The following is a 12,815-nucleotide window of genomic DNA, read 5'->3' as shown; positions in this document are numbered from 1 at the left end:
ATTAAATCATATTATCTCCAGTGTAATCTTGACATTTCTGGTAGTTTCACTGTAGTTTCTGCTCCACCAGCTCTTAATTAAGACAATTAGTTGTAAAGAAAACCAGCCTATCATGTTGTGGTTCAGTTGTAGACCAGCTCGGTAATGCCCAGTTCGTTACGGTTTATTTCTTAATGTGAAACTCTTCTAGTCTTCTGTTACCGTTCACACCAGTCTTATAATTTCTGAAGTGGAGAAAACATTTGTAAACAGACAAATATTTCTGGCAAAGGTAATAAGGTTTTTGGTATTGTATTCATTACAGGTCAACCAAAATGAGTCATTTAAAGTATGAGCTTATCCCTATTATAGCTTAGTGAAGTAGTTTAATCTTACATCCTTTTACTGCTGATGCTAATGGGGAGAAAAGTACCAACATTCACAACTAAAACAATCTCCAGTACATTAACAAGAGGCAGATGATAAAACAAACAGCTCTACTTGAGATTTAATTGTTTGAAACCCAACTATTATTGTAATTTAAACTCAGTTAACTGTAATAAAACTATTCACTTGTTCTGAATCTCAGTACCGTGTTTCACATCACAAGATGGCAAATTATTCAAAACTGAACTCCTTCAGAAGTAAAAAAATAAAATAAAACCTTAATATGAGGCTGAGGCTGAAAGGCTTCACATCTGGCAAAAACATACAGGAAGCAAAAAGATGAATTTTGAATGTGACTACAGCAGAAGGTTATTTATTAGAAGTACCATTACCTTTTTAACATGAAGTGGCTCAGAGGTTATTTGTTCACCATATTAACTTTCTTTGTTTTGTGAACCAATTTAAAATGATTTCGGTCTAAAAAGGCCACATGCTTCCTAACGATTCATTTAGTAATTATTCAGAAAAGTTGTTTTTAATTATTGCCCTATCCAGACAATCCACAAAGAAACACCAGCTTCACTTTGAGATGATCAGGTGACTTCTTTCAGAGGTGCATGCTGGGTAAAGCCTTGTGGGCAGCTGGTGGGAGCTGGATAATGTGAAGAAAGGGTTCAGGAAAAAAACACATACAGACAGCATGGAAATAAAGACAATTTTTTTGAATTGAAAAATAAATGTTAACTTAAAGGATATCATGTTTTCCTGCTGGAGATGATTGAGTAACTTCTCCACAGGTGAGTAGCGTCGAAGCGTCGTGGCGGAGCCCACCATCAGCAGTTTGTGTTTAGCCCTGGTAATGGCCACGTTCAGGCGACGCCAGTCCTTCAATAACTCCCCTAACTGTGAAAGGACAGGCAGGAAGACGAATCAGGTCAGGTTTACAGTCACTTCTTCATTCAGGCAGACACAAGACCCAAGATGAGAACAGAGGCACCTACATGTCCTTCTTCTGTAGTGCTCCGGACAAATGACAGAACAATCAGACTTTTGTCTCGGCCCTGGTACCGGTCCACAGTGTTCACCTCCACACCGGTGAAAGCAGGTGGCTGCAGCAGAGCAGAGATGCTCTTTAACTGCTGCCTGTAAGGCGCGATGACGCCAATGTCACTGGGCTTACATCCAGCCTAAAAACAAGAAAAATAAACAACAGTACATACCAGAAATAACAAAGATACTCTCATTGTTTGCATATTGTCTCTTGAGTTCTAATTTGTAAGCAAATGAACCTTTATCAGAAGAGAAAGCAGCATGTGTATGAGGACCGCTTCAGTACGATTGCTCACTCCTCCCTGTTCCACCGACTCCAACGCAGGCACCTGCAGGAGCCAATGGAGAGGATTACAGTCAGACTTTCTGCTCAGAAACATTTAAAATCCAACTTTACTTGTATATTTCACAGTCTACTAACCAGTGAGCAGTCCAGGAAGCAGACAGGGTTGCTGGGCAGCAGTGTGGTCTGTATCCAGGTCAAGTCAAGCTCAGGGTGGGACTGAGAGTAAGACTCGAGCTCCGACTGGACAGAGAGCAGGAGGGGCAGCGGGAGCAGAGCGGTGGCCGTCCTCTCTGATCCACACTCCAGCCGGCCGTCGTACATCAGAGAGTTACTCAAAGACATGATCTGCCTAATATAAAAAAAAGTCTGTGTTGTAGATGTCACATTATAAAATTAACTTTTCTGTGCAATCTTCCAGCAAGATAAAACATCAAATTTTATTTATTAGAGATTGATTCATATGATATTGTCGATCTTAAGTTCCCTTTTTTATAAGAAAGAGGGAAAGGTAGGATGAAGTGTTCTTCATCATTAAAACAATACCTGGTCTGAATGAGGAGAAATGACATTGAAAAAATCCAGAGATCTTTTTTTTAACAATAAAAACATTATAGTGCAAGCTACTTGAAATGCCCAGACTTAGTTGCTGAAGTGTCCAGTTTCATCTCAGCATGCAGATTTATTTATTTACCTGTTCATCCGATACTGAACATTGAGTTGAACCACTGCCTCACTGTGGAGCTCCAAGCGTTTAAACAGACTTTCATCCATCCTGAGTGACCTGAAGGGGAAAAAACAAACACAAATAAGAAAAAGCTGCCGACACTAAGAACATTCTCTTATTTTTTTCCCCCATTGGAACCTCCCTCAACATAAATTTAAGATCAGACTTCTGACCTTGCTTCCTGGTTCTGAACTATAGGCGGCAGCTGCTGATGGTCTCCGACCAGGACGAACCTCCCGGCGTAGAAAAGCGGTCCGAGACAGATCGGCTGGCTGATCTGCGATGCCTCATCTACGATGCAGAAGTCAAAGCGCCGACGTGTGAAGATTGGATGCTTGATGCCCATACAGGTGGTTGCTACGACCAGCTAAAACATCAGGTGACAAATTCAATATTTTGAAAAAGCATTGCAACCTGCAATGTATTTAAATCAGTCCAAGTTACTGTGATATTCCTCTCATGAGCTCCTTACCTCTTTGTTATAGAACTGCTCCAGCTCTGACAGAGTGTGAACGCCCATCTTCCTCACACTTTCCTCTGTGTACGGCAGGATATCAGGGTGAACCTGGAGGGAAACCAGTGAATGTGACAAAGACAATTGTGAGGGACAAAACAAAGTCTTGTGCACTTCTAAATTAACTTTTATAAGATATTACAGTTAAAAAATAAATAAAATCCAGAGATTATTTACAATAAAAACATTACAGTCTTATCTACTTTAAATGCTTAAGGCAGCTGCTGAGTGTGGCAGACCTTCTGTCCTTGTCCCAGACGCAGAAAGCCAACCCGGAAACGTTTAAGCTTAAGCAGGATGTTGTCGACAGCAGAGTGAGTGTAACTGGTCAGCAACACACTAAACCCACATGCGTGCAGGATACGAACCTAAAAAAAAAGTGTTTATGGTGGAGAGGTGAGTAAGGGTGTCTGCCTTACAGAGAGCAGATCATTTTAACTTCAGATTGGTTGGAGGGTTACCAGGGTGCAGATGGTTGTGGTCTTGCCGGTGCCAGGCATCCCAACAATCAGTGTGTAGTCTTTGGATAACAACACCTTCTTCATGGCCTGCTTCTGGGGTTTGTTGAGACCTATACAAACATGCAGATGAAGAGAAATTCATCACAGAGGCCTCTTCTATTGCAGATTGAAACAATAAATGGCAAATCCACTTATTTTTCCATTTTAGGAGTTCGACAGCAGCCATGGTGACTTTGACAAATGCCACGTGTTTAAAAAGAATAAAATAAAAATGCTATTTTGTTGTTTCTTCCAGAACAAAAATAAAACTAATGCTGATTCATCACCACAGGTAATATTAGCACTGCTAAGTGCAATCATCTGTGTTTGCTGAGTCAAGTCAGGGATGCTCATCACTTTAAGAGTCAAAGACTTCAGCGATTTAGCAGCTGCAACGAAATTCAGAATCAGAAATCTTTTCTGATCCACACAGGTTAAAAAATAAATAAATTACTGCCCTTGTAACCAAATAAAACAAGCAACAAATCTGATCTCAGAGTTTTAAGTAGGCCCATGAAGACACTGAAACTGTGAAGTCATAATTTTATTAAGCTGCTTATTTCTCATTTAGGAGTGTGATGTAGAACAAAACTGAGCATGAAGCCCAAAAGAAAGAATATAAATAAAACATAAACACACCTTTGAGGATGTTGGCCACAGTGTCTTTGGCCTCTCTGGGCAGAACAGAACTGAGGTTGGTGATAAACTCTGGAGGTCGAAGGTCAACAACCAGCTCCCTCAGACGCTCGCTGCACATTGTCACATTTAAAAAAAAGAAAACACCTTAAAAATGACTAAATTACACACTTTGGACAAACTGTGGATAATCATCTTGTATGGTAAATAAATTAGCATTTGCCTGGTTGATCTTCCTGCTGTGCTACCTTTATATACTTTTATATTTCATTGTTCCTACCTGTCCTGGCAGTTTTCCATCAGTCTGGAGAGATTACTGAGGTGAGTGCTGAGGCCAACCACTCCATCACCGTCCACTCGAAATAACACGTCCCTGAACTTTGACAGGTCCCTTTTTAAACACAAACATGCAAATTAGCTAAACAACTTCAGCTGAGCACTTTCAAACATCACATTATAAATGTTGAAAGCTCCTAAATGACTAAAACATTTGAATCTGTTCTTACCTGTCAAGAGTGCAGCTGACTGATGTTCTGTTGATCTCACAGAGGTATCCCGTCGCCAAGCCAATAAAACGACTTTCCTGGCCGCTGACAGCAATGCGATCCCCGCTGGTCAGACCCTCCAATGGAGCGACACCACTGCGCAGGAAGCGGTGGAAGAAGACACCTTCCGACTGCAGAGTCACCGGGTCGCTGAGCTGCAGGTTCCCCAGGCAGCTGCCGTTCTTCTCACTGAAACCAAAACAGAACCAGAACTGAAATAATGAGGTAGCAGGAGCTTTAAAAGTGTATTAGTTTCCCAGCTCCATACAGTACCTTTCTTCAACCGACTGCAGCCAAACTCGCTTTCGCCCATTCCTGGCTTCCATGGTGGACGCCTCCAGGCAGCAGAGCAGCAGCCAATGAGAAAAGTAGTTCAGATGTGGCAGAGTCAGGTGACCGGTTTCCTGCTGCAGAAAAGTACGTACAACCTCCTCACTGACATCTTCAGAGCTCGACTCCGCCACTCTGATAAGAAACAAAACAAAACATGCTGAGACAGGAGACAACTGATGGAGAAAGTGAAAAAGACTTCAGTTTCTTAAAACTATTGATGCTTGTTGTTTCCACAGACAACGGTTTTACCTCTGGTATAAAGCGCAGTTCAGCCTTTGAGGACAGTACTTGCAGGTTTGTCTGTTCGTCAGCATCTCAGGAAGTCTGGACAGGCGGCTTCGATCGGCAGACTTCTTCACACAGTTGTTAATGTGATGAACCAATGTGTTCCTCAGCTTCAGCAACTCTGAACAAAATGCAGCATGTTTAGTAATGAATGTCAGGAAGAGAGAGTCACGTCATTATTACAATACGATCATTCAGTAAAAAGGGTTTTCTCTTTATTGTGCAAAAAAAAAAGTATAAAACTTTCAGTTTACTCCAAACAAAAAGGTTTTTTTTACTTCACATGCATTGCAAGAGTTGATACTGAGACATGAACCAGAGGAACTGCATGCAAAAGTCCAAATGTCTGCATCAGAGAAGATGATTTCTGCTGACATTTGACCAAACCTTTTACTTGTTATATCCAGAGAATTCTCAAAGTAGTCCACATCTTAAAACACACAATTTAGCATGCATACTGATAGCAGCTGCTGCTTTATATTTGGCTTTTAGCACTTTTACTTGTGATTATTAGACAAGTAGAATATTTAAAATCAACATGCATGTAACAGATTTTAAACACAATATTCACTGTTTGGCTAACCCATCTGCCGTTCTTTATAATGCTGATTCTCTGTTGTGCTACATTGCTCACATTTAGAAAACAGATAAAAGATTGTTGGTTTGGTACCTCGGTGGTCCATGTGGCCGGCTGCTACAGGATGCATGTTACCAGTCTTGAGATAAAGCAGAAGGCCAACATCAGGATTATACCTTTCCATGCTCATCAGGGTATAGAGAATCACCTGCACACAGAAACACACTGACATGATTAAAACTGTCTTTTAACCTGACTTAAAAAACAAATGATTGGTGTAGGTCAACCAACCTGACTGCGATGTTCTATCGAGTTCGACTCCTTTCCAGTTTTCAGCTCCAGAGGAACAGTCTTCTCTTCAGGAGGCAAGTGACGGCTGTTTCGGGGTCTTTGGATTCGAACTTTCGCCGTCACATCAATTTTCCCTTTGAGGCCGAACCTGGGGGACCAGACGTTCTCCTCGATATCTGCCAACGCCGTTACCGTGAAAACAGTCGTGGAGTCCTGGCAGCTGCTTGGAACTCTGCTGTTACTGGGACTGAAGCCGAGGAGACAGAGACAAATCATCAGCTCTTCAAAAGGTTTGGACTGTTATTAACTTTCAAACTGAGTCTTAAGCACATTGATGAACCAATTAAACATACATTTTCAGGCTGATAGGTTTTGGCGTTGAAGAGCAGAGGTATTCATTAGCCCAATGTTCGAGTGAGGGCAGATATTCGTTCAGTTCTTGCTTCATTTCTTCCTGACTTACACCTAAACTGTACCTGGAAACACAGTGAAGCATAGTGGAGAACAAACATCAGGTTATCATATTTAGAGTAAATTCCTAATGTATCATAGCTTTTAATCAGATTAAACAGCCCAATCACAATAAAATGTTTCATGTAAACACCTTTTATTTGAACTGATAAACTCTCACTTTCAGCTTAATGCTATTAAATCTTGCTTCCTCTTAGACTACCCAACTGCTATAGTTTCCTGCTTCATTAGAAAGGACAGCAGAGACATAAAACATCTCATCTTCTTCTATTAAAAAATTAGAATTTATCAGTAAAGCTGGGAAACCAAAGCTTTGTCCTATTTCCATATGTCATTCGTATAAAATGCTGAGAGGCATGTAAACCAGCCCATAGAAAAACTAAATTTGCATCTGGAATTAGAACGATTTCAACCAGACTGAGAATCTACTTGTCGGTTTAAATATAGGTAATGATAACTACACTATAAGAGTCATAAATAGCTTCCACAAATGCTTTAATCATTTATAGCCTTCTAACCTAAAGTGCTCTGCACACAAACAGTCTACAGATGTGCTGTGAACAGCCTGCAGCAGCCTACGGTCTGATGTAAACACCTACATGTCTCCAAGGTAACGAGGGCTGCGCAGAGCTTCATCAGCCAGCTTTGAAAGTTTCTGCAAAGAAAAATCTTTAGCTGTAGCTGCTCTCTGGAATACTTCGTGGACCATGGTGCCGTTGAGCATTTGTTTGGAGCCTCCATCAAAACTCTGCTTTAAGGAAAGGAAAAAATAGAAGAGAGAACAATGTTATCAGGGACAGCTTTGTGTGACTGATGTATCTGAGGTCAAAATAAAACTACCAACACTAAAATACATAAATGCACAAACATTATTATCAAATCTCATTTCAAGAAGATAACAAAAAAAATCTACTTTATATCTCCTAAAAATGACATCCAGTTAACACATTAATCTCCAACAGGAAATGAGGAGTGATCATTGTTGAGCCCTTTCACCTTGAACAGATCTCCCAGGACTGCTCGTCTCATGCAGCGGATGGAGCTGGAGATGCTGGTTCCTGAGACGAGGCTGTCGGGTGATAAAACCAGGAAACCTCGCTCCCTGTCAACCAACCAGGTTCCACCTTCGGAGAAACCCTCCAGATGGACCACATCACCACGACAAACCGGTGTCGTCTCCCTGACAACAAAAAAGACAGAAAGAAACAATCAAACTTATTTACATGTGCATAAAAATAAACAGACAAAGAAATAACAACAAAAAAAAATACATGAACAAGAAAAATAAAAGTGGAACTTATTGAGGCTGAAGTTGAAAGTTTTACTTTTAGCTCATCTGAAATCTCCAGGAAAAAGATGTGACGTTATAAAGAAGACGCGGCACTACCATCCGTCTTTGAGCAGGCACGTCTCAGCTGGATGGAGAGTCTTGGAGCAGGAGACGGTCAGCGTTTTGTGCCCAGGTCTCTCCTCTACATCCACAACCAGATAGCGGTTGTTTAGGCCCCCAGACAGAATCACGTGGTCTGGTACCTTACTGCAGGAACAGAAAGGAATTGTGTCACACAAAGTTTGCTTTAAAAATAAAAAAAAAGCAGCAGCACTTCATGAGCCAGAGGTGTTTCTTACAGGGGTTTTTTAGGTCTCTCCTCTACAGCTTCATCATCCATTTGCTCTGTAAACCAGCTCTCTTCAAGCCTGTCTTCTACAGGACACGCAGACGTCCCTCCTGTGTTATCTTGTTTTTGCCATGAAAGGAAAGAAAAAAACAAAATAAAAGGAGATAACAAACTTGATATACTGTAGTGCATGACAGTGAATATTGGTAATCTTTGCCATTTCCTCTTTAGCTAATGCCATTTGACACAGAACATTTAATTTTTGAAAAAATGTATTATAAAAGTCATATCATAAAATGCATTCTTAATGACAGGGCGTACCTGTAGCTTGTTCCTGAGCAGAAGAAGTTTGGTTGTCCACATCTCCATCCATTTCTAGGGGTCTTTTAGTTTCTTTTACCTTCAGGACATCCTCTCCCTCCGGTTCACATGTGGCTCCAACAGTAGAAATGTCCTCATCCAGGCAGCTCTGTAGGTTTCTGCTGGTTTTCACCTCAGCTGCTTTCAGCTCTGTTATCACAGTAAAATCAGATTCTGCATGTTCTTGTTCCTCCTGAGGTTTTCTTTGTTCCTTCATCAAGTGGTCAGAAACTGACTGCAGGGAAATCACAGCTTTTCTGCTGTTCATCAAGTCCCCCGTTTTTCCTCCCCTCTCTACCAAACTCTCAGACCGGCCATCAGATTGGTGGCTGTAAAGCTGAGGTGTCTTCGCAGGGTCAGTAAATGGATTCACTGCCTTTAGGCGGCCAACTGTGGAGCTGATCACGAGTTTAGGAGGTGAACTTCTCACTCTCTTTGCATTGTGAGACTCTTCAGCAGGGCTGAAGAGTCTCTTCAAGGGGCCAGACAATCTTTCCTCTTTCTTGGCTCCTTCTCCTTTCTCTGTCACTATATTTCGTAGTTTTAGACCTTTAGAGCTGGGACTGCGGCAGATGGGGGACAGCTGGCTGACCTCAGATCGATACAATGCCTCTCTGTGGGGCTCTGAGCTCAGTCGATTCTCCTCTCTGGAGGAGGAGAGCCTGATCTGACTGTTGGGGGTTTCAGGCACAGAGAGGAGGAGGTCCGGAGAGGAGGGAAGGATGTTCTCGAGCTCGCCAAGGACACTCCTCTTCGATGGGGGGCTTAGTTTCTTACCACCTTTGATCCGAGCCTCAGTCTTGAGGAAAACATCACTTGTGATGGTCACTTTTGTGGAAGATGATGAAGCCTACAAGCAACACAATCAGATGATGATCTCGAAACAAAACTAAATCTAAAACTGAACATGAAAAAATTAAAGAAAACATAAAAAAATCTAATATTTTAGCCTTGTATTTGTCCTGTAGCAGCATAGAAATTGTTTATATTAAAGAAAAAAACAACAGTTATTTGTAGACCAATGAAAATATAGTTATGTGTTTAGAGTTGTAATTTTGTTTCGATGTGTTACAAACTTAAACCCATGTTTGGCCAAAACATCTGCTGCTTGATCACAATATATGTGCAGAATCTTCACATAATTAACAAAATCAATCACTAATGTCATATTGTAGTACTGTGATAGGGAAGGAAAGAAATACATACTAAAGTAAAGACTTACCTTTTGGTTTTTGGAGACAAAAAACGAAGAAATGTTCTGCTGGCCTTCACAGATCCGTGCAGGTCCCTGACAACCACCCACAAACACATTATAATATCACAAGTGCCATTTGTGTTGTTGTCCATTTAGACTTTAATAAACAGAAAAACTTCAAAAACAGTCCTTATAAAACATTTATGACCACCACAAACCAACTTACTGAGAGATCATTATGTGTATCACTGTGAAGCAGTTTAAAGTCGATTTTCTCTGTTGATGCTTTGAATGACAAAACAAAAGCAGCATAAACTAACATTTAGATGTTAAAAAAAAGAGACTCACCCTGATCGTCCTCGTTTTAGTTCCGTTCATAGCGGCTCTGGACAAACTTCAGCCAGGTGAAGGTAATTTTGTCTAAATTCAGAGTTTAAAAGGCTGATTTTTGGATCGTGTTGTTAGGTGAGGTCTTCTCGATGACAGTGGAACACAGCTGCTGTTGTTCTGCATCTCCGCTGATCACAAACACAACAACAATAACAATAATAAAGGTTACATCCTTGTTAAAATACACCGGACTTATTCTACACTGACATCCAGCTCCTCAATAATCTCTCAGGCGATTTCTTTCGTGTCTAATTAAAAGTCCCCGGCGCCAAATTTTCCAAACTTCGCGGAACGGAAGTTGCGTAGCGGAAGTTCCGGTGATTTGAGCGAAGCGCGAGGGTTCCGCTCGTTTTTTATTTCAAGATTTCATCATATTTTGCACGACACCCCCCAAAAACGTTATTGAAAGATAACGCGAAAACTATTGCGATTAAACGCAATAATATATATTTTTTTTCCCCGACACAGTTTCTGTCAGGAAAGGAGTTTTTCTGCCACCTAGTGGCCTTTAAAGAAAACAACAAGCTCGAAACTCAAATCAGAAAGCCATTCATGGTCAACATAAATTTGTCAACACACACAGAAGAGTTTGTGTTTTAACAGTTACAGTAAAAAATGTATTGTCTGTGTTATTTTGTACTGTTAAACTATTCCCCCTCACTATCTACATATTATTAAAATCAGCTCAATTTGTTTTTACAGAGCTTGACCAAAAGAGGACAGCAAACATCCAGATAAAACCTGTAAGCAATTATGGCAAGCTGATTAATTTATATAACAGTTAAACGGAGCCCTTAAAGCAGATATCTATCATTCAGATTTTCATAGTTAAAAAAGGATACCTAAAAGTTGTTTTTCCTATGTTCAGTCACCATTTTCAGATATCTGCCTTGGACAAATTACATCTTTTTTTTCCTATTTGAGTATATTGGACATTTTGCTCCACAGATATCTATAAATACTTTCTTTTTATCTAGAATGAGGAACCTTTTGGATTACTAAAATAGAATCATTTCCAGGAGAAACTTGCCTTTCAGATATTTACATTACTAGTCATGTTTCATTTGAGATATGGAAAAAAATCCATACATTTAATAAAAAGGTCATTAGAGATAATGGTGTGTTTTTTATGTTACAATGTCCTCCCATAACTCCAGTTGCCACGTCATAATGAGTCATAGTTGCTGTGGTCAGAGCTGCTGCAGCAGCAAAGATTATTTATCAAGAAATCATTTCTGCTTTATTTTATTTCATTCACAAACTTGCAGCGTTATGTTCCAGCATTTCTCCTGTGTTACTTTGTGTCAGGCTTTTGAGGAGGACCAGAAACACCCCATGTGGACTGTCTGTTTGGACATGAGGATTAAGGTCCACTATGCCTCTGGGGACTGACAATAACATATCGGTGGGGGGCCCAGCACACAGCAGGACAAAGACCAGAATCATCACAATGTAAACGTTATATTCAAGCATCAGTCAGTCGTCCCTGCACACCAAACCGGTGTGTTTCTCTGCTTTTACCATCCAGCTGTAATAAAGCTGTGTCCTCAGCTGACAGCTAAATAACTCAAAGGCTTTAAAGTAAACGTATCCACTCTCAAGATGTCCTTAGTGCCATGTCATATAACAGTGTTGAACTGTTTGTGTTTATGTTTTATTACTTTAAATTTGACATGCAGTAACAAAAAGCAACAAAACTTTCTTTCTTGCTCAGCTTACAGTATGTATGCAAAAATTCCCCAAACAAGAATTTAGATATCTTCAGAGCCTTCTCTTCTCATAATAGCATTTTAGAAAGACACACCTTGAAAGTTACTTTCTTTTTTCTGAGGCAACCCTTTAAATGTAATCTGCTTTTTGTGCTAAAAATGTGTTTGTAATGTTACTTACCACTTACATTATAGGTGCAGAAAATCAGATGAAAGAAACATTTTTCAGAAAACAATCACTAAAATAGTGATGGTAAAAAAAGTCCACAGTGACAGTGACCAATTCCACTTTTTTTTTTTACAAAGTTTTTAGGTGGTTTTGTACAAATAAGATCACTGAAGGTTAAAAAATGAAGCCTCAGTAAAATAAATTGTTTTTGTTGATTTTTGTCACACATATAGAATTTCCATTTCTGCCAAAACTGTTTTTTTTTGTGAGTGTGTGTGTGTGTTTTAGCGACAAACTTAACAAAACAAGATGAGTTTAATCCAATGAAAATCTTAATTAGATTCTGGATCTGATGCACTTGAGATGTTGGAAATCAGTACATTTGCTCCACAAAGTGCTCCATATTTTATTGTCCATAAAACACAGATGCCCATGATTTATTCCACTTCTCTGATCTAATCTAAGGATTACTCTGACTGAATATTCTTTCAAGTTACCAGTTTTGTTAAAACTTGTGGATTTGAGCCATGGCACTAAAAGGGTTTGAGTTTCATGCGACTCCAGTTTAAATCCTTTGATGCTGAATCGGCTGCAGAGCTGCTCGAAGTCTTTCATCCTGTTGGGCTGAGGAAGCTGCAGCTCACAGGTATGACAGGTGGAGCTTTTACCATCACTATAAACATCACAGTTATTTCTTTTCTTTGACAATCGGAAACATTCCAGTCGGCAAACTCTGACGTTTAATGCATATTAAACACAACTTGACCCCGTCCCACGGTTGACTCTCCCATTCAT

General features: G+C 40.1%; 1 protein-coding gene across 1 annotated transcript; it reads right to left on the bottom strand.

Annotated features, from left to right (window-relative positions):
- Window positions 1-85: 85 nt before the first annotated feature.
- On the bottom strand, window positions 86-10,444 carry dna2 (DNA replication helicase/nuclease 2). Its single transcript, XM_017418630.3, has 25 exons — window positions 10,101-10,444; window positions 9,780-9,845; window positions 8,519-9,407; window positions 8,208-8,316; window positions 7,966-8,115; window positions 7,575-7,758; window positions 7,178-7,326; window positions 6,461-6,583; window positions 6,108-6,354; window positions 5,910-6,024; window positions 5,204-5,360; window positions 4,895-5,086; window positions 4,583-4,810; window positions 4,357-4,467; window positions 4,080-4,189; window positions 3,402-3,511; window positions 3,180-3,308; window positions 2,899-2,991; window positions 2,600-2,793; window positions 2,394-2,483; window positions 1,838-2,051; window positions 1,656-1,745; window positions 1,368-1,553; window positions 1,123-1,269; window positions 86-1,027 (listed from the first exon to the last, which is right to left on the bottom strand). Exons 1-25 carry the CDS (start codon window positions 10,128-10,130, stop codon window positions 974-976), a joined length of 4,167 nt encoding a protein of 1,388 aa, XP_017274119.1. The 5' UTR covers window positions 10,131-10,444; the 3' UTR covers window positions 86-973.
- Between the last annotated feature and the right edge of the window lie 2,371 nt (window positions 10,445-12,815).

This window comes from Kryptolebias marmoratus, linkage group LG15 (genome assembly GCF_001649575.2).
Source record: "Kryptolebias marmoratus isolate JLee-2015 linkage group LG15, ASM164957v2, whole genome shotgun sequence".
In the NCBI taxonomy this organism is placed as follows: domain Eukaryota; kingdom Metazoa; phylum Chordata; class Actinopteri; order Cyprinodontiformes; family Rivulidae; genus Kryptolebias; species Kryptolebias marmoratus.
Note: the sequence above shows the minus strand (reverse complement) of the source record. Positions and strands in the feature narration are given on the sequence as shown.

Excerpts from the sequence above, each read along its gene's own strand:
- dna2 (XM_017418630.3), bottom strand. The coding sequence starts at position 10,130 with ATGAACGGAACTAAAACGAGGACGATCAGG. Across the intron at positions 6,584-7,177 it reads CCTCGTTACCTTGGAGACAT|GTACAGTTTAGGTGTAAGTC; the intron begins GTAGGTGTTTAC and ends CTGTGTTTCCAG. Across the intron at positions 5,087-5,203 it reads AACTGCGCTTTATACCAGAG|AGTGGCGGAGTCGAGCTCTG; the intron begins GTAAAACCGTTG and ends GTTTCTTATCAG.